Raw genomic sequence first — 21,270 nt, 5'->3', positions numbered from 1 at the left:
AAATGGTAGCTATTGTTCTTTCCTAAGACCTGAGACACGTGGCAAGATGCAGAGGGGCTGGAGTGATGGAAGGAGCTTGTTAAGGTTGGCACGGGCAACTGGGAGGCCCTGAGCTAGACTTGAGAATCTTTAGGAGTGTGTGCTTGCGGTGTGCCTGGCACTGTGGGCATAGAGCAAGTTTAAACCCCTGCCCATGCCTTGTGTTTCAGGGGGAGTTGGGATTAGGCCCACCCAGCGGCTCTTGGGGTTGTACTTTACCCCAGGACTCCCTGAGTACCCCTCCACTGGGCCCCTGATCTGGGAGAAACATTCCACTCCCAAAGGTCAAGTCTTTAAAAACAAAAAGAAGGCAGCGCCTTTCACATTTATCCCAACACATTTTTGCTTGTTTGTTTTAATGAGAAACTTCAGGGGGAAGATGCCAGTCCTTCCTACATATCTGTTCAACAAATCTGCCTCCCGAAACCAGTTCCAAAGATATTTAAATAACAATCCTGGGAAAAGAAGAATTTAGAACAAATTCTAATGAGTCCCATTGGGACTAGGGGCCATTACAGATTTCTGCCCTGAGAACCCAGAGACCAGGGCCTAAGGTGACTTTCTGATGTCCAGAGTATAAAACTCTCTGCCTTACTGTCTGGGCTTGGTCCATGCTGGGGCCACTGAGGGCAAGGTAAGGCCCGTTCCTAACCTTGCTGGGCATCCTTGTAGCCACCAAAGCCCCTAACCTGCCTGTGCAGGGGTGGTGGGGGCCCTGTGTGCTCTGCCTTGAGTTGGAGAAGCTAGGAGTCACTCTGGCTGACGTGCCTGAGTTCTGGTGGGCGGGTCGACAGGCGGGCAGAGCCCATAATTATGGGGAAAGCAGCGGCAGGCGTGTGCAGACAGGCCTCCTGGAGCCCAGGCAGGTGGCCTCCTGACAAGGGAGGGCCTCTGCATTTGGACTCTGGGTGCAGAAGACCGTCAGGATGGAGGAGGGGATGTTATGTAATTCCCACACCACAGCCGCTGAAAACGCAACCTTGCCACGCTCCGCTGCTTCCTTCCTCCCCACTCAGACGGCATGAAGACCTAGCAGCCTTTCTGGGCAGGGTAGTGGCCCTCAGCTGTCACAGCAACAGGGTCACCTGGAGGGCTGTGGAAACAGACTGTTAGGCCTCGCCTCCTGGGTTTCTAATTCAGGAGGTCTGGGGTGGGGCCAAGAATTTGCATTTCTCCTCCGTGCTCAGGAGAGATGCTGCTGCAGCTGATCGGGGGCCACACTTTGAGAACCGCTGCCCTAGGGCTTACCTGATTAGTCCCCCCAGCCCTTGATTTGCTGTACCCCCCTGGGCAAGTGTCTGCCTCTCTGGGCTTTGCATTTCTCACCCACCAACAGGAGAAAAGCCAGCTTTGTCTTTGAACAACTAAACCCCCATCGGTGTTGGGATGCCTAATTACTATTTGCAGGTAGCACAGAGATCTTCACAGGAAAGGCCCAGGCATGACTACACAGGGGTTCTTACTCTATTGTTCCAACTTCCTTATAGCCACTGGGGGAGATGAGTTTCTCTAGGAGAGATGGGCACTTTAAGCCTTAAAGGGACATTCCTGGCCAGCATCCTTGGACCTCACCGCTGACCCAGCAAGAATCTGGAAGCAGTTCCCTAGCCTGCTCTTTGGGATCATTTTGTTGCCTTTGAGAATGGGTGGCAGGGGCTCCATCACAGTCCCATTGATAATGGCATAATGGTTAAGAGAATAGGTTCTGGAGCGAGAACTTTCTAAGTTTGAATCCTAGCTCCACCTTATACTAGCTGTGTGACGTGGGGCAACCTGCTTAACCTCTGTGAACCTTGGATCCCTCATTGATAAAATGAGGATAGTAATAGCAATAGCACTTACACAGTAATAACTTACATAGTAATTACTTACATAGTACTTCTGGGGATGAAAATGAGCTAATACTGGCCGGGCGCGGTGGCTCAAACCTGTAATCCCAGCACTTTGGGAGGCCGAGGCGGGCGGATCACCTGAGGTCAGGAGTTCGAGACCAGCCTCAACATGGAGAAACCCCGTCTCTACTAAAAATACAAAATTAGCCGGGCGTGGTGGTGCATGCCTGTAATCCCAGCTACTCGGGAGGCTGAGGCAGGAGAATTGCTTGAACCTGGGAGATGGAGGTTGCGGTGAGCCGAGAACGCGCCATTGCACTCCAGCCTGGGCAACAAGAGCGAAACTCCATCTCAAAAGAAAGAAAAAAAGAAAAGAAAATGAGCTAAAATGTGTAAACTGCTCTGTCTACTATTAATAGCTCTTAACATTAATGATTATATATCTGTGCATTGATTAATTAAATGATAACTTTTAAGTAAAGAGTCTCTAGCAGAGTGCCTGGCATAGAGGTGGCAGTGCTCAGTAAACAGTAACTGTTATTCTTTTCTTGGGCCCCTTGCTGGCCCCTGGCCCTCTGTGTCTCTCAAATCACACACAGGAAATGGAGACACAGGGTCTGAAAATTGCGGTGGTGAACAGTGTCACGATTCCCAGAGCCAAGGGTCCCAGTTGGGGAAGAAGTTCCGCGAGTAGCCACCGGGGGCAGCAGAGGACACATCCTGCCCAGCAGCACTGCTGAGGGTTCTCTCTGAGTCCCCCCTCTTTATGAAGAATGAGGAGGTGACTGTTCCCCCCTGCCCACAGGCACGCATTCTGTATAACCCCTGATGTGGGAGGCAGTTCCACAGAGGACACCCCTCAATTCTGACAGACTCCCAACGCTGCCTTTTCCAGCCACATCACCTTGGATGAGTCCTTTTTGTCTCCCTAAACCTTCGTTTCCTCATCTGGAACCTGAGGATAGGGTGGCTTGGCGGGTTGAATGAGCTGGAAAGCACAGTCCCTGGACTGATGTCAGTGCTCAGTAAACGACACCTATTGCCAAGGCAGCATCATGGCTATGCGTATGGACCTTGCAGCCAGACTACGTGGGCTTTAGTCCTGCTTCCATCACTTACTGGCTGTGTGACTTTGGGTAAGTGACTTGACCTCTCTGTGTCTGTTTCCTCATCTCTAAAGTGGGGATGATAATAATAGTACACTTACCTCTGTGGGTTGTGGGGAGGATTAAATTAATATTTAAATTCTTAGAACACTGCCTGGCACATAGTAAGTGCTATGTAAATGTTTGCCATTATTATTATTTGTAGTATTTTCACTGTTGTTCCTTTTTTTTTTTTTTTTTTTTTGACAGAGTCTCGCTTTGTCACCCAGCAGTGGCATGATCTCGGCACACTGCAGCCTCCACCTCCCGGGTTCAAGCGATTCTCCTGCCTCAGCCTCCCGAGCAGCTGGGATTACAGGTGTGTGCCACCATGCCCAACTCGTTTTTGTATTTTTAGTAGAGATGGGGTTTCACCATGTTGGCCAGGCTGATCTTGACCTCAGGTGATCCTGACCTCAGGTGATCCACCTGCCTTGGCCTCCCGAACTGCTGGGATTACAGGTGTGAGCCACCGCGCCCACCCAGTCTATTCTTTTAATTCTGAATAAGCTGCAACATTTTAACTTTCTGCAGAAACTTTCCTATTTGAAATGAACTCTTCAAAAAGGGACTTAGAAAAGGTGAGATGTGGCCCCTGGATAAGGAAAGACTTTATTATTTTGTTACAATTAAGAATCTAACTTGGGGCCCATTGTGACGGCTCCTACCTGTAATTCTAGTGCTTTGGAGGCTAAGGTAGGAGGAACACTTGATGCCAGGAGTTTGAGGCAGCTTGGGCAATAGAGTGAGACCCTATATCTACAAAAAAATTTAAAAATTAGCTGGGCATGGTGGTGGCACACCTGTGGTCCTAGGTACTCGGGAGACTGAGGCAGAAGGATTGCCTGAGCCCAGGATTTTGAGGCTGCATTAAGCCATCATCACGCCACTGCATTCTAGGCTGGGTGACAAGCAAGACCTTGTCTCAAAAAAAAAAAATTAATTTGGGGCTCGTGTCAGTCCAACAAGCAGGGCATGAAGGCAGCTCCACCTGACACCTTGAACTCTGTGAAATTGCTTTAATGGCCTGTTCTGCCCGAGGACTGGGCTAAGCTCTCCCTCTAGGAGAAGCCCTTTGCAAGGCCCTGGAGGAGATCAGGATCTCTGCCAGGTCATTTGGGGACCTGGGAAAACCATCAAAGGGTATCGGTGAGCCCATGACAGGCCCACAAAAGTCTCCAGCCTCGCCAGGACAGATGGCAGGGTGGACCCCGAGTAAAATCCTCACCCTCCCAAGGGCAAAGGTCTAAACAGGTTTGGGGGGAAATCTGGCTCTAATCCTTCCTGATGCACCTGGGGTCCCAGAGTCCTGCTGGGATGGCCGAGGGAAGAAGAGGAGATCAGCACCATCCCTGCTGGTGGCCTCGGCAATGAAAGCGGCCCAGGGGCTGCCAAAGGGCTTCCAAGTCACTTTGGAGCCCCCAGGAGGGGACTGAGATGGCAGTCTCCATAGAGATAGCAGGGAGTGTGTCCCACTCAGAAGCCGTGGGTGGGTCACTCCGGCCTCCTCTGGAAATGTTTCACTAGCCCAGTTTTTGAGGATTTACCCTATGCCAGGCCCCGTGCAGAGCTTTTTATGTGTGCCTCATCTCCTGAAGGCCCTTGCCACAACCTGACAAGTAGTGACCACGATCATTTCCATCTTTACGGATGGAGAACCTGAGGATTCCAGGGATAAAATCATCTGTCTCAATCACACGCTAGTGATTTGCATCCTGGCCTCTCTGCTTCTAGAGACTGTGTCCCCAACCCACTGGGTGGGCAGCTTCCAAGATGACCCCAATGATCCTGCCTCCTGGTATCCACCTCAGTTTGTCTTCTCTCCTAGATTGTGGGTGAGATCTAAATGTACTTCTTTTTTTCTTTCTTTCTTTCTTTTTTTCTTTTTTGAGATGGAGTCTCGCTCTGTCACCCAGGCTGGAGTGCAGTGGAGCGATCTTGGCTCACCGCAACCTCCGCCTCCCAGGTTCAAGCAATTCTGCTGCCTCAGCCTCCCGAATAGCTGGGATTACCGGCATGCACCACCATGCCCGGCTAATTTTTGTATTTTTAGTAGAGATGGGGTTTCACCATGTTGGCCAGGATGGTCTCAATCTCTTGACCTTGTGATCCGCCTGCCTCGGCCTCCCAAAGTGCTGGGATTAAAGGCATGAGCCACTGCGCCTGGCCAAGATCTAGATGCACTTCTAATGAACAGAATAGGGAGAAGGGGATGGGCTGTCCTGTCTGAGATTAGGCTGCAAAGAGACTGTGGCTTCCATCTCTTCTTGCACACCTTCTCTTCTCTTTCTTGGAGGCCTCTGTGGGAAGCAAGCTGCCATTCTGTGAGATCTCACAGCCAATGAGGAACTGAGGTTCTCAGTTCAACATCCTGGGAAGAATGGGGCCGGCGTGATGGCTCACCCCTGTAACCCCAGCAATTTGGGAGACCGAGGCAGGTGGATCACCTGAGGTCAGGAGTTCGAGACCAGCCAGACCAATATGGTGAAACCCCATCTCTACTAAAAATACAAAAATTAGCCAGGCGTGGTAGCATGTGCCTGTAGTGCCAGCTACTCTGGAGGCTGAGACAGGAGAATTGCTTGAACTCGGGCAGCAGAGGTTGCAGTGAGCCAAGATTGCACCACTGCAGTCCAGCCTGGGCGACAGAGCAAGACTACATCTCAAAAAATATATATATATATCCTGGGAGGAACTGCATCTTGCCACTAGTCTTGTAAGTGAGTTTGGTTTGGAAGTAGATTCTCCCTAGGTTGAGCCTCAAGTTGGCAGCAGCTCCACCTGACAACTTGATTGCAGCCTTTAAGAGACCCTGAACCGGAAGACCCAGCTAAGCCACACCTGGATCCCTGACCCATAGAAACTATGAGATAATAAATCCCTATTGTTTTAAACCACTGAGTTTGGAGGTGATTTGTTATGCAGCAATAGGTAATATACTTCCCATCACTACCAGCGACACACACGCAAAACATACGCACACAACTACCATGAGAAAGGATAAAAAAGAGCAAGTCAACTGTAGTAGGCAGAGCTAGAAAAACCCTCCTCACACCCACTAAGCCAGCCCTTCAAACCTCCAGAACACTCAGATGCAGAGACAGGAGACATTTTTTTGTTTGTTTGTTTTTGAGACAGTCTTGCTCTGTCGCCCAGGCTGGAGTGCAGTGGCACGATCTCGGCTCACTGCAACCTCTGCCTCCCAGGTTCAAATGATTCTCCTGCCTCAGCCTCCTGAGTAGCTGGGATGACAGGCGCGTTCCACCACACCTGGCTCATTTCTGTATTTTTAGGAGAGACAGGGTTTCACCATGTTGGCCAGGCTGGTCTTGAACGCCTGACCTCAGGCGATCCACCCGCCTCGGCCTCCCGAAGTGCTGCGATTACAGGCGTCAGCCACCGTGGTCACACACAGCAAGGGATCCTGACATTGTGGCTGAGGTCTTCATACCCCCTGGAAAGTTTCACCAGGAGTTACAAAACTATGGGGTGTTACAAAACTCTGCATCTTCCAGGAATCGAGAGTTACTGCTTTGTCTTAGCTAGAGGTGTTTGGAGATAGTAACATGTTGGCTGGAAGATCTCAGTAAAACATCTTCCACAAATAGAAACATAACAACATTTGGGTCAATGATGGATCCATCGCATATCTGATGATGGTCCCATAAGATTATACTGTATTTTTACTGTAGTTTTTCTGTTGAGATAGGTTTAGATATATAAAAACTTACCATCGTGTTACAATTATCTACAGTATTCAGTACAGTGACATGCTGTACACAGGAGCAATAGACTATACCACATAGCCTAGGTGTGTAGTAGCTATCTCATGTAGGTTGGGTAAGTACGCTTTATGATGTTTGCACAATGACAAAATTGCCTACCAATGCATTTCCCAGAATGTCATTCTGCCTCTGTCCCTGTCCCTGTCATTAAGTGATGCATGACTATTTTAAAATCATAGCCAAATTGGGGGGGAGGGTGCGGAAAGGGAAAGATTTCAGTGGGCTCAAATATTCAACTTTAAGCAGACACCAAACATAATGGGGTCTCTTAATACCATGTTTCTGGGTTTTGTTCCTTAAGCCAAATTTATCCTGTAGTCTTCTCCAGTGATCTAAAGGATGTTCCCCTGGGAACAAGGGGATGCTGTGAATGGGACCTGCACTGATGCCTATGTCTGCAGCCTCTTTTCTGGTTTTTTTTTCCGGGGGGGGTGGCGCCCTGTCCAGCCTGAGGTCAGGGTCATGGGGACCCTGTCTGGCCTCAGAGCCCAGAACCAGAGCAGCCTCCCCACCCCCTGTCTGGACTGCCCCTTTCCCCTCTGAAGTCACACTATGCCTCTGCTCTTTAAAATGAGTTGTGGGGAGGACTGGATGAGGACACCTCCTGCTGTCCTTCCGGACCCCCAAATCCCCCCTTCCTGCTGCCCCATGGAGGCTGGACACAGTGTGCCCTGGAGCAGGACAGAGTGAGCCAAGTTGTATCCAGCCTCAATTCCCAGCATCTCCCAGGGGGCCTGGGAAGGTCTCCTGGGAGTAGAACTGGCTACATAATTGGTAGGTCCCAATGTTCAAAAATAATTAAGAATTTCAAGGCAACAACAGCAGAGCATTCACCCAAGCTCTGGGCCCTTCTGAGCGCGGGGCCCAGTGTGACCACACAGGTCACATGCCCAGAAGCTGGCTCTGCATAGAGGTCTCCTCTAAACCCCCCGGAGTTATCATTTGTGTAGGACCTGCCGAAGCCACTCGGGGCAGAAAATGGGTAGGTTAGTCCTTGACTCCAGGGTCTCCTGGTGAAGAACTGAGCAGAAACATCACCTGGGCTCAGGGCATCCTCATAAATGTACCTCAAGGTGTTTTTAATATACCTCCCCACCCAAGACAAATGGGTTTCTGATAGGCTCCTAACCGCCACTGTGGCCACAGACTTGCCAGCTAGCAGAGTTGAGAGCAGGGAGAGTGAGGGGCTACAGCTGAGTAAGGGGGGCATGGGCAGCCTGGGAACCTCCAGAAAACTGGAGAAGGTGGACCCCACTGCCATCTGCAGTCCTGGGCCTGAGCATGCAACACACACACACACACATTCACACACAGCCACGGCCAAACTGCACTGAGTAAAAGTTGCAGAGGGAAGTCCCCAGGGCTGTGGCCTGCGAAGCAGCTTGGATGATTGAAAAGTAACTAGGACGTATGTGCGCTTCAGGAGGTTGCAGAGGGGACCAGTGACAGTAGCCGTGAAATGGTCCCTGGTGGCCAATGGGCTAGATAAAGACTTTTAGATATGTTTACTTTCTTCTTCTTCCTCCGTCTCCTCTTCCTCCCTTTCCTTCTTCTTAAGTTTTAAAAAGTTGCTAATATTTCAAATTTAGATTTCACATAAAAATCCATATTCCTAGTAGCTCTAAACAAACAAAAAAAAGTAGCACATCTGATAACACTAAGACTACATTCCTGCCTGACAACAATCTACAGCCTCCTCTACAGGGGCCGGTGGCCTCATTTGCCACAGTCCCCACCAACCTAATGCCTCTCTGATACCAAATCCAAGTGACAGGAGCTACATACTCATACTTGTGCTGGGTTTTGTTTATTGGGGTTTTTTTGTTGTTGTTGTTTGTTTTTTGAGACCGGGTCTCACTCTGTTGCCTAGCCTGGAGTGTGGTGGCACAATCTCGGCTATCTGCAGCCTCCCCCTCCTAGGTTCAAATGATTCTCCCGCCTCAGCCTCCCGAGTAGCTGGGATTACAGGTGTGCGCCACTGCTCCCAGCTAATTTTTGTATTTTTAGTAGAGATGGGGTTTCACCACATTGGCCGGGCTGGTCTTGGACTCTTGACGTCAAGTCATCCACCCTCCTCGGCCTCCCAAAGTGCTGGGATTCCAGGCGTGAGCCACCATGCCCAGCCAGGTGCTATTTTTTTCTTGTCATGGGGTTACGAGGAAAGCACGTCTCTGTCAAAAGTATAGTTCATGTACTTCAAGAAATATGTGAAAGAGTATGTTTCTTTGCGGAAGTAAAAAGTCTTCCTAAGTGTTTAATATGCCAAGAGTGTTTAAGTCAAAATAATACAACGTAAATGCCCTTATGAAATAAACCACAGTAGCCCCTGCTCAACCCAGCTCACTCATTTATGTTCCCAGGCAGGTCCCTGAAGGTAACTCAGACAGTCCTGGACCAGATTCTCCAGGATGCAGGGGCTGGCAAGGGCATTCCTAGCTTCTCCGCTCTCGGGCGCTCAGAGCAATCATTATTTTGTTCTGCTCTGTCTGTTATCTCAGTAAAGGAGAGGAATTAGGGGATTCCCAGCATCTCTGGTCACTTGGTGTGGTGTCAGTTTCCTTCCTCCTGGAAAAGTGGTGTGGGTACTTTTCTTCCACAGCTGGGAGCACCCAGCACTTCGCATGCCACTCTGCCCTCTTCTGGGCAGTTAAAAGTGCACTTTGGGAGGCCGAGGCGGGTGCATCACAAGGTCAGGAGTTCAAGACCAGCCTGACCAACATGATGAAAGCCTGTCTCTACTAAAAATACAAAAATTAGCCAGGCATGGTGGCAGGCACCTGTAATCCCAGCTACTCAGGAGGCTGAGGCAGGAGAATCGCTTGAACCCAGGAGGTGGAAGTTGCACTGAGCCGAGATGACACCACCGCACTCCAGCCTGGGTGACAGAGCGAGACTCTGTCACAAAAAAAAAAAACCAAAAAAACAAAAAGTGCCAGCTAGACAAGGCAGGGGTTCTAAGGCAACCTCCGCAGCTGGGCCAGTTTCCATCATTGGGAAGGTGAGGATGCGGGGGTGGGGGGAAGCTGGGAAGGCCATGATAGTTGGTGGCCAGGCCACTGTGGTCGCTGAGAGCCAGGGCTTCTGACCCATGGGCAGGAAACTGCTCCTAAAAGGTTTTGTAGAGTTAAGGGAAAGTAATTAGGTTCTCACAGCTTGTTGGAGAGCCATAGGCCAGTGACCTAGAAATTCGCACATCTCAGGCCTGGGCCAGTGGGAGCCTCAGGTTACAGAGCCAGGCCTGGGCAGGGTAAGGTTGCTAGCATGCTGCCTACAAGGGGAGGCTGGGGGCTCCATGAGTGTGTGACTGACTCCTCACCTGGCTGTGTGGCCTCGGCTCCCGCGTGTCTACAACAGGGGGAAACTGGACCTGCCTCCTAGGGCTGTAAGGAGATAATTAGTCTTTCTAAAGAGCATCGTAATCCCCAGATCAAAGGGGGCTCAGAGCTGCACACTTAGCTCACAGGAGCACTGCCAGCCTGAACACCCACTCCAGCGGGTGGGTTCTGTTGTGCAGACCCTTCAAGGTGCCACTTCCTACAGGGTTTGCCTGGCCTTGTCACTGTTCCCCCCACCCACTCCCAGGGTCCAGGCTCTGGCCTCCCCTGCCAATGGCTGCCATAGTTGGAGAGTTCATGGGCGGCACTGATAATGGACAGTGGGGAATGACTAATGCCTAACTCATAGATGGGGAAACTGAGGCTGGGGAAGTGAGGTGAAGTCACAGGGCCTCCCAGCAGATCTCAGACCCCTCGCGATCTCCCCCACCAGACGGTGCGTGCACTTAGCATTCCCCTCACTTAGAGGCTGGCCGGTCACACGCAAAGATGAGCGAAGGAAAGGTCCCGGGGCTGCTCCCCTGCCCGCCCACTCTTTCTGACCTCTCCCGGCCGGCTGTGGGGACCTCGGCTCTCGGCAAGGCTGTCACAGGGTGTCAGGAGAGGAGAGAGACACAGCAAAGTGGGGTGCCAGGCAGAGGCCAGGGGCTTTCAAAGACCGGGGCTCGAGTCCCGCCACAGCCGCCCCTGTGACATCGGCCATCTTTCTGACCCTCCGTGTCCCCGGGAATGACCGCGTCGGGGATGAACCGAGTGGCGGGGGCCGGTCGCACAACGGGGCGACGCGGCGGCGCTCCCGGGGCACTGGGGCCAGTCCGGGTGCCGCGGCGGGGCGGGGCCGGGGCCGGGGGCGGGGCGGGGGCGGGGCGAGCCTCGGCAGTCGCCAGCCCGGAAGGAGCGGGAGGAGGAGCCGCGGGACTGGGAGCAGTTCCCACGTGAGAGGCTCCGCGGCCGAATTCCTCGCGTGCAGCAGCCGCGGACCGGCCGGCGTCCGGCCGGACGGAGAGCCCTGGTCCGGCGCGCGCGGCCGGCGGGGCCGGAGGCTGGGGCGGGCTCGGCTGCGCCCCGATGCGGCGGCTACCTCCAGGGCTGTGAGCCCGGCGCGCGCCGTCGGAGCCCCTCGCGCAGCCGCGGGTAGCGCCCCCCGGGCACCCGGCATGCGGGCGGCCGACTCGGGCTCGTGGGAGCGCGTCCGCCAGCTTGCGGCGCAGAGCGAGCCGGCGCCTTCCTGCGGGGCGGGGGCCGGGCCCGCGCGGCCCCCGGGACCCTCAGCCTGCGAGCAGTGCGTGGACGCGGCGGGGCCCGGCGATCGGCCCCGCGCCGGGGTTCCCCGGGTCCGAGCGGATGGCGACTGCAGCCAGCCCGGTAGGTGCGCGCGGGGCGGGGCGGGGCGGGCGGCGCGGACACAGGCCCGGGAGCCGCCGGGGCCGGGCGCGCGAGGGCGCTCGGAGCCGGGATCGGGAAGCCGCTGGTGGCAAAGTTCTCGCAGCTCGCGGAGCCCCGAGCCCCGGGCGGGTGCAGCGGGAGGCGCGCGGGACGCAGAGTGAGTTCCTCGGCGTGGGGACCGGGGCTCGGGGGCTGCACCGGAGGGCCAGGACCGCGCTTGCCGGAGCCGGGCGACCCCGCGGCGCCTGGAGACCCAGCTCCGGGCTGGACCCCGCGTCTGCTGGGGGAAGCGTGGGAAAAGGGCCAGCCCTGAGCGAAGTTGGTTCGGCCCCCTGGGACCGCACCTGTGAGCCATCTGGCGGCCCCCGCGGAGTGCCGAGGGGAGCCCCCTTCACCGCCGCCCCTCCGAGGCGAAATTGATGCCTCGCATTTGCTAGGAGCGGAGAGATTGCTGCGTTTCTCATATACTTGAACTCCGAGTAATGCAGAAAGAGAAATTGCAGAGGTGGAGACACAAATGCAGTGATCTAATTGCGTATGGTTGGCTAATCCGCCCCAAGTGGAGAACAGCGTTTTACTGTTAAAGTGTTCCCAGTGGGTGTGCCCGTTCCATCCCACTCAGGCCTGTGCTGTCTCCCTTCCCCCTCTCCCTTCCCCCCAGGTTAGGGCATGGGGATGGGAGACAGGAACCCCTGCGTCGTCTTGACTGGAGTAAGAAGAAACCTTAGAAGACGAAGGGCTTTTCTGAGAAGGGGCTGCCATCACCAGGTCCAAGTTCTGAATACTTTTTCCGGGAAAAACGGGAGGAGGAGGCACAACATAATTATTCCTTATTCATCGAACACCTATTGTGTTCTAGTAATTCACATGCAACACATCCTTAAAATCTTATCACAACGCTGGGAGTGAGGCTGTGTTATCTCCATGCAGATGAGAACAGAAAAGCCCGGAGGTTAAGCGACTTGCCCAAGTTCCCGGAGTCCTAAATCATGGTGTTGGAATTCCCAGTTTTGTCCGTGGAAATCCAAAGTCTTAGCACCATAATACCTCTCCCAGGCAGCAAGCTCACTAGCTGGGGAGCACACGGGCTTATTTTCCTAATAATCATTTCTTTCCTGTTAAGAAAAAAAGTCAACCACAAGGCCCCCTATTCTTGTTTTCGCCTATGTTAGCCTCCCCAGGAGATGGAATGCCGCCTCTGGGTGTCAGGGCAGAGTAGTCCTCCCTCCTGTGTTAGAGTTTTCCTTTTCCCACCTTCTCCCCAGTTACACACGGCAGAGTCCAAGACGGGTTGATGTAAAACAGCATCGATGCGAAGAGGAAGCAGATGGGAGAGTTTGGCCAAGTTGCTTCCTCTTTTTGAGACTCAATTTACCCATCTGTACAGTGGAAATGATAATAGTACCAACTAAAGATTTGTCATTCCAAAGGTGGTGTCTGTAAAACACCTTGCCTCATTCACCATAAATGCTTAATGCATGTTAGTCCTCAGCTCCTTCTGACATTACATGCTTGCTAGATGACCTGTCAGTGCTCCCACTGACTCAGTTTCCCATTAGATTGTGGCGCTCTCTGCTCCATCTCCACCCTCATGAACTATGTCAAGATGACTTTTGTCTTGTCTGTAAAATACTAAAGTGATCTGAGGCTGAGTGTTGTGTCAGTGGAATTTGTTTTCATGTAAACATGTACAGGAGATGGCTAGGTGGAGATAGGGCTGTTTACTTTGTGTCTATATAGACTCCATTTGTGTGTTCATAATAATATCCTAATGACACGGCGTAGCCCAGGAATGCCTGTTTCCTAGGTCTAGGGGTGGTTGTTATTCCTGCAGCCCTCATGGTATGTCCGTTTTAAAAGACAGCACATTGGAAATCTCTTTTCCCAGTTTACAGATGATGTCACTGGCATGAAACAAGATCAGACCAGCAGCTAAACCAGAAAGTTTTGAGTTTTCTCTACCCTACTGCCCTTCACCCTTTCTGGTCTCTGGTTCTTAAAGACCAAATCGAGTTTCTGAAAACTTCCATGATGGCCAGGCATTGAGGACAGCCTGACGTGGAAATGGTTCTGAAACCATTGGCTGTTACAAGGGGCTTTCCACTAGGAGGGCGATGGGAACTCTGGCTCAAAGCTGCAAGCTGAACTTGTTGCTGAAATAAACATTTCAGCCAGGCTGTGAGGTGGCTCTTCCTCAAATCTCAGCACTTGATTCCAAGTCAAATGTGGTGCTCAGTTTAAGGAGCTGAAAGAGGTGCTCTGTTGGATGAGAGAGTCTGTCAATTGGCACTTTCAGAGATGTGGGGAAGGGAATAGAGGGGATGCTGGCTTGGTGGGATGGAGGCCCGAACACCTTGAATTGCTCAGGGAGAATGTCCTGAGATCGGCAGATGATGGCCCTGTGATGGTGACAGCTCTGGCCTCCAGGGTGCGTGACCCAGGGACTGGAGCAGGAGGTGCAGACGTTGGATGTTTGTGCAATCCGCACCTGCTTCTGCCTTGATCGCATTTTACTCTGAGATGCTTCACAACTCGGTTTCCCTGTTGGCACCAAGGGAATAACTCCTTCTGAAGGGCAGATCATTCCAGAGCCCCCTCAGAGAAGTGAACCAGGTGCTCACTGGAGGTTCTTAAGCTGGGAACAGGAATCCGCGTCTTCGATCTTTCATTGTCCATTCATTCGGTCACATTTCTTGAGCATCTGCTCCGGGCCAGGCACTGTTGTAGCTGCCAGGGATATGGCAGCAAAGGAGATGACTGCAGCCCTGGTTTCCATGGAGCTTATATTCTGTGGGAGGAAATTTCCAGTAGGCAAATAGGCACAGGATATGTCCAGAGATGGTGTAAGTGCTATGCAGAAAAATAAAGCCGGGGAGGGGTTAGAATGATGGGAGCAGGTGCTGCTTAGTTTTTAGGTAGGGTGGACAGAGGAGCACGTTCTAGAATGAAGTGAGGTGTGTGGGTGCTGAGTTTCTAAGGCAAGAGGGTGTTGCTGATCAGCTAAAGGAACTAAGCCATTTTTAAAAGGTGATGGGAAATTAGTATCTTTGTAGACAAGGCACTCTACAGGTCTGCAACTGAAGCATCTGCACTCTAACCCTTTTGCTCCATTTGGCATTTCTCTTAACCCCGAGCTCAGAAAGCCACGTGGCCTTATTCTGCCTCTTCACATCCTCTACCTTTTTAAAATTCTGTATTATTTTATTACGATGATCACTTGGGTTCTTATCACTTCTTGCCCCTCCCCTTTACATGAAACCCGCGGTTGAGGGGACTGGGGCGCTTTTGTGTCTTTGTCTTTGTGTACCGGCTCCCAGCACTGTACCCGTCTGGAGACCAGTTGTGTCGTGAACGAAACAGGATGCCTTGTCTTCATGGGTCCTCCCAGCAACCCAGTGGGGAAATGCAGTTGCTAATCCCATCCACAGATGGGGAAACTGGTTCTCAGAACAGTTGAGTAACTGCCCAAGGCCACACAGCCAGTGGGTGTCCCAACCGGGAATTTATCCTAGACCGTAGACCTCAGCAGTATGGAAAGACTTCATGTTGCTCTTAAGAAAGTAGACCCACATTGTGGCAGGGCACGGTGGCTCAAGCCTGTAATCCCAGCACTTTGGGAGGCCGAGGTGGGCGGATCACGAGGTCAGGAGATCGAGACCATCCTGGCTAACACGGTGAAACCCCGTCTCTACTAAAAATACAAAAATTAGCCGGGTGTGGTGGTGGGCGCCTGTAGTCCCAGCTACTCGGGAGGCTGAGGCAGGAGAGTGGCGTGAACCTGGGAGGCGGAGCTTGCAGTGAACCGAGATCGTGCCACTGCACTCCAGCCTGGGCGAAAGAGCGAGACTCCGTCTCAAAAAAAAAAAAAAAAAAAAAAAAAGAAAGTAGACCCACATTGTTTCTGGTCTCTTTTTCCTTTAAATTTTTATCCTTAAAAAAAAGTTTGTCCTCTCCTTGACATTCCTTGTTTTAAGCAACTCAAGCATTTGCTTATCTTTCTGCTGTTAGCAATTTCAGTGGGAGGTCAGCTCTCTGTGAGCCGTTCTGAAAAGAACTTGTGCTGGGACTGGATGAGATGCAATCTCCACTGCTTGGAATTAAGAATGGTTTTAGGAAGCTGCCCACTAGGACCCATTGATGGGTTTCGTGTGAGCATACTTCTGCTAGCAGGGCGAGGGCAGGATGGAGGCAATGGAGGGCTTGGTTCTTCTGGACAATCGGGGTGAAAGCCACTGCTGAGATCCATTTCCCTGAGGAGTCTCAACTGTGGTCCGGCACCCTCCGCCCTCCACCCTGTGTTGTGGTCCAGTGTGAGGGACTGAACTTTATCCTTCTGCCAAGGCTGGTGGCACACCATGATGGGTACAGGGCACCAGTTTTGGAATCAAACACACACTGGTTTGAATTTGTCAGCTCCGCTCCTTACTAGCTCTATGCCCCTAAGCAAGTTATTTAATGTCCCGAGCCTCAGTTTACCCTTCTGTAAAATGGAAATCGTATTACCCACCTCAGAGTTGTTGGAAATTGGACAGGAATCTGTGTGATTAGCATCCTTTCCCCCTGTGGGGCGTGTTGCTAACCCATGCCATAAGGAAGGAGGGGGAATTCCTATTCCTCCAGACTCCAAAGGACTTGATGTATATGTGTTTAAAATATATATAATACATTTTTTTTTTATTTTTGAAGTTTGAAATATTGGGATTTACTCAAACAGGTGACTCCAAAGGGCTGCTAGCTGCTTATTTGGCTTTCTGAGTCATCACGAAATCTCATCATGGGCACCAAGCACCATTTATGTTCTTTGTAATATTCCAGTTGAGTGAACTGGACAATTTGCCAGGACCCTCCAGCCATTCTGGAGGAAGAAGAGTTTGTTCATTTTTTTAATCATCTCAAGAGGAAAATAGCACCCCTGGCTCTGGAGTTAGCCTCCCTCATCTGTAACACGGCAAGCTGACAAAAATGGAACATCAGCACATTTGCATGTAGACAGATTTTAGTCCCAGCAGATAAGCACACCCAACATGTCATTAAAGCCAGCCGAAGCCATCGCCCTGGGGATCCCGTGTTTGCTGTGAGTCACTAAGGGCTGTAAACACTCCAGAGAGACAGGCATGGTTATAAGGGGTGTGCGGGCGTGGAGTTATTTTAATGGATTTACTCTCCATGAGTGCGTCTTATGTTGCGGGTGCCAGATGAGTGCCTTTCAAGGGAGAGGGAAGGTCAGGCTTGCCTCCTGTTCACAAGGACAACCTCTGTCTCCCTTGTGGCGGCCTCTATGAAGGTGGGGACTCCAGGCTTTCTCTTGTCTGCTTTTTGGATGCCTTCAAGAGAGGCCAGTTAGAGGATATCAATTGTGGCAATTCTCCGGAGCCCTCATCAAATGGCATTAGCCCGTCATGTGCTGCAGTGGCACCCAGTTTGGAGGAAATTCGGAGCCAGAAGAGTGTAACAGGTACACAAGTGCTGCCTGCTGTCCCAGCCCCGAACTGGCTGACACTGAGTCTGGCCTAAGGAACGGGGAGCTGGTGGGCTCTGGGTGGGGCCCGTCCTCAGTCTACGTGCAGGACATTGGGAACTGTTTTGGGAAACACCCTCCACCTGGTACCTGGTGGCTAATCTGCAGGTGCCAATGGTCTCGTCTTTTGTTGCTTCTTGGATTTGGAGGCTGGCTCAGGCTCCCAACTAGTTCAGGCTGTAACTTTATCACAGGCATTGACTGTGTTCACTACCTTTTAATTGTACAGAAGTTTCAGAAAAGCTCTCCTGGGGAATTGGAGAGAAGTAAAAACAACAGCTGCTATTTCCTGGATGCCTTATTCCCTCCCTTCACAGCGCAGCCTCAGCAGCATGTTCCTAACTTTGAAGTTCTGTGTGCCCAGGCTGGGAAGAATGTGGATTTTCGTTCAGTCGGGTTCCATTAGTGTGGAAGGATCATTGACTGAGGGCCGAGCAGGAACCAAGCACCTTGTTACGTGTGTTCCTTTTGATCCCCCTATTCCTGTCAGGCAGCTGCCATTCTCCCCATCTTACAGGTGAGACCACTGAGGCCTGGGAGAGGTTACACCGGTTGTGGAAAGTAGCTGTTCCAGGCTGCCATGCTGCCCTCCTGGGACCCTTCCTCCTGCAGTTTCCTTGTCAGCTGACGATTCCCCGGGCTATCAGGCCGCAGAGCAGAGGCTGAGCTGCTGAGAGTCATGGGACTTTTCTCCCTGGCACCTTCGGCTCACTGGCTTCCAATCAGCCAGAGCCAGTTGGGAGGGGGGAACCCTGGGGCCCAGAGCGGCCCCCGATCTCTGTCAACAGGAGACTCTGCCCCTGCCCCTTCACCCCAGCCAGAAGCCAGAGGCAAGCTGGCTCCTGACGGGAGGCTCCCCCGCCACAACCGTTTGGAAACCTAGAATGCAGAGCCCTGAGAGGGAAACCTCTGCAGGGATCGGGTGAACCCGTTCCCTCTACTAGGTAAGGAAACTGAGGCCCGAGGCTGGGAAGGGACCATATTCCAGGATGTCACACAGGGAGGCTTCCAGGGCCAGATATGAAACCTTAGAAAAGGTATGGGAGGCTGGGCTCGGTGGCTCACACCTATAATCCGGCACTTTGGGAGGCTGAAGCAGGCAGAGCACTTGAGGTCAGGAGTTCAGGACCAGCCTGGGCAACGTGGTGAAACCCCATCTCTACTAAAAAAAAAATACAAAAATGAGCCGGGCGTGGTGGCGCATGCCTGTAGTCCCAGCTACTCGGAAGGCTGAGGAAGGAAAATTGATTGAATCCAGGAGAAGAGGCAGAGGTTATAGTGAGCTAAGATCATGCCACTGCACTCTAGCCTGGGCAACAGAGCAAGACTCTGTCTTTAAAAAAAAAAAAGAAAAGAAAAAAAAAAAGAAAAGTTATGGGAATGTCTTGGCAGCACTGGAAGTTTTCACCCTTTACCGTCTTACCAACCCTCTCGGACCCATTCAAGGAGGGTCTCAGACTTCAGGGATTGCAGCGGTCTGGGGTGCTCGCTAAGGTATAGATTCTCAGGCTCCCCTCCTCCCCCACCGGGAATCTGGATTTGTATCAAGTACCCTGCGTAATTTTGGCATTCCACAGATCAGACATTGAGAACCTCTGCCCTTTGCTTTCCTGGGATTGGGTTAATTTTAGAGTAAGAAACCCAGGAGGGCACATACTCTGGTTTACACTGTGTTGCCCAGGCTGGAGCACAGGGGCGATTCACAGGCACGATCAGAGCACACTAGCACCTTTTCACTCCCACCAGTGGCCCAAAGTACAGTCAGGTAGATGGACATCTAAGTTAAATCTCACTTTTTTTCCTTTTTGTGCCAACCCCTGTCCGGGCACGCATGTTCCCAGAATCTACTAGAAAGAGGCACATGCCTTTCTCAGCCTCATAAGACTGCTGTGCAGTGAGATAACACATGGAGGCTTTGGTGGCGGCTGTTCAGACACCCTGCTCCCAGCTCCAGGCTGCCCACCAGCACTCCGTGTTTCCCATTCATCCTGAATTCCTGCCTCCTTGAGCCCCGCAGAGGAGCCAAGGCGCTGGGTAGGGTGCTAAGGAGACAGAGGAGACCAAACTCTTGTCCTGTGATTCACCTCTGGGCTGCCTGTGGGGCCTGTTCGTCCATGCTCCCCAGTACGGCTGCCCACCCTCCCTGCCCCGTCCCCCGCCCTGGGTCCCTTTCATTGTCAGGCGTGATGCTGTTCAGGTGGTCGAACATCCAGCTGGGTGCTTGTCTGTGCTTCCTCTGGCATCTCTACCTGTGTCAGCCAGACAGTGGAGAGCCACGTGGGGGAGTTTCTATTTACTCTCTACCCCTCGGGGAGGGAAGCCAAGGGGCCTGGGAGGTTGCGAGGAGAGCCTGCGTGTGGCGCTCCCCTGCATGGTAGCCCCTGGGCTTAAATGCAGCTAGTACAACTGAAGAACTGAGATTTAAATTTTACTTAATTGTAAAAGGCCACATGTGGCCAGAGGCTCCCATGTTGGATCTGGCCCTGAGTCAGGGCATGAGGCTCATGAATGTTTTTCCAAGGCCCATCTCAGCTTGGGAAGCCTGAGATGTTGTTTTTCCACTGACAAGATGTGTGTTTTCCACCCACAAGGAGCTGAGCCCTGACATCAGTGGGCTCACATGCAGAGTCCCACCCCAGAAATTGACTCCAGGGTGGAGTTCAGAACCCTGCACTTTTTTTTTTATTGAATTTTTTGTATTATGGTAAAATGTCTGTAACATAAAATGTACCATTTTAACCATTGTTCGATATTCAATTTAGTGGCATTAAGCGCATGTATAGTGTTGGAGGACCATCACCGCAATCCATTTCCAAAACTTCTTCATCACCCCAAACAGAAACCATGCCCATTAAACACTAACTCTCCATCCCTCTCCCCCAGCCCCTGCCAACCACCATTCCAGTTTCTGTCTGTATGTATTGGCCTATTCCAGGTACCTCATCTAAGTAGGATCACACAGTAGTTGCAGGGTTCTGTGCTATTTATTTATTTATTTATTTATTTATGAGACAGAGTTTCCCTCTTGTTGCCCAGGCTGGAGTCCAGTGGCACAATCTCGGCTCACCGCAACCTCTGCCTCCTGGGTTCAAGTGATTCTCCTGCCTCAGCCTCCCGAGTAGCTGAGTGAGATTACACACATGTGCCACCACACCTGGCTAATTTTTTGTGTTTTTAGTAGAGACAGGGTTTCACCATGTTAGCCAGGCTGTTCTCAAACTCCTGACCTCAGGTGATCTGCCTGCCTCGGCCTCCCAAAGTGCTGGGATTACAAGTATGACCCACCATGCCCAGCCAGGTTCTGCAGTTTTAACATACAGTCCATCCCTGCCCCACTGCTGATGGTCCTGGAGCCACATCTGGAAGTACCTTGTCTTAAGTGCTTTATCCCCAACGTGTCTCACACTTCCCTTAACCCTTTAAACAGTGCTACCTCACAGGTGCACTGGGAAGGTTTGGGGAAGATGTAAATCCAGGTATCTTTTCCCAATAATTAAAATCAGCACCTTGATATGTCTCTGGCATTGTGATGTACATTTTAATTCTTATTTTAGAGACAAGGTCTCACTGTGTTACCCAGGCTGGTGTGCAGGGGCTGTTCACAGGCATGATCATTGCACACTATAGCCTTGAACTCCTGGTTTCAAGCCATCCTCCTGCCTCAGCCTCCCAAGTAGCTAGGACTACAGGCACATGCCACCACACCCAGGAGCATCGCTTTTGTCTGTTTGTGTGGGATGTAGCTTTTTTTTTTTTATGAGACAGAGTCTTGCTCTGTCACCCAGGCTGGAGTGCAGTGGCGCGATCTCAGCTCACTGCAAGCTCCACCTCCCAGGTTCACACCATTCTCCTGCCTCAGCCTCCCGAGTAGCTGGGTAGCTAGGACTACAGGCGCCTGCCACCACACCTGGCTATTTTTTTGTATTTTTAGTAGAGACGGGGTTTCACCGTGTTGTCCAGGATGGTCTCGATCTCCTGACCTCGTCGTGATCTGCCCGCCTCGGCCTCCTAAAGTGCTGGGATTACAGGCGTGAGCCACTGCGCCCGGCCAGGATGTAGCTTTTTAAAAAGAGAAATGATTGGGGGTTTTGTCAGTTTTCTTTTTTTTTTATCCTTTGAGATGGAGTCTCGCTCTGTCACCAAGGCTGGAGTGCAGTGGTGCGTCTTGGCTCACTGCAACCTCCGCCTCCCAGGTTCAAGCAATTCTCTGCCTCAGCCTCCCGAGTAGCT

At 51.9% G+C, this 21,270-nt stretch overlaps 1 protein-coding gene across 2 annotated transcripts in view; it reads left to right on the top strand.

The window, feature by feature from the left end:
* KAZN (kazrin, periplakin interacting protein) overlaps window positions 1-21,270 on the top strand; it is a 1,229,657-nt gene that overhangs the window by 1,024,710 nt on the left and 183,677 nt on the right. The window contains exon 1 of one of the 2 annotated variants that reach the window (XM_054437695.2): window positions 11,036-11,501. The exons of the other annotated variant lie outside the window; for it this stretch is intronic. Coding sequence (XP_054293670.1) covers window positions 11,294-11,501 — 208 coding nt within the window. The 5' untranslated portion in view covers window positions 11,036-11,293. Of the gene's footprint in view, window positions 1-11,035; window positions 11,502-21,270 lie in introns of those variants that run through there. 2 annotated transcript variants of the gene reach the window in all.

This window comes from Pongo pygmaeus, chromosome 1 (assembly GCF_028885625.2).
Source record: "Pongo pygmaeus isolate AG05252 chromosome 1, NHGRI_mPonPyg2-v2.0_pri, whole genome shotgun sequence".
NCBI lineage: Eukaryota > Metazoa > Chordata > Mammalia > Primates > Hominidae > Pongo > Pongo pygmaeus.
Note: the sequence above shows the minus strand (reverse complement) of the source record. Positions and strands in the feature narration are given on the sequence as shown.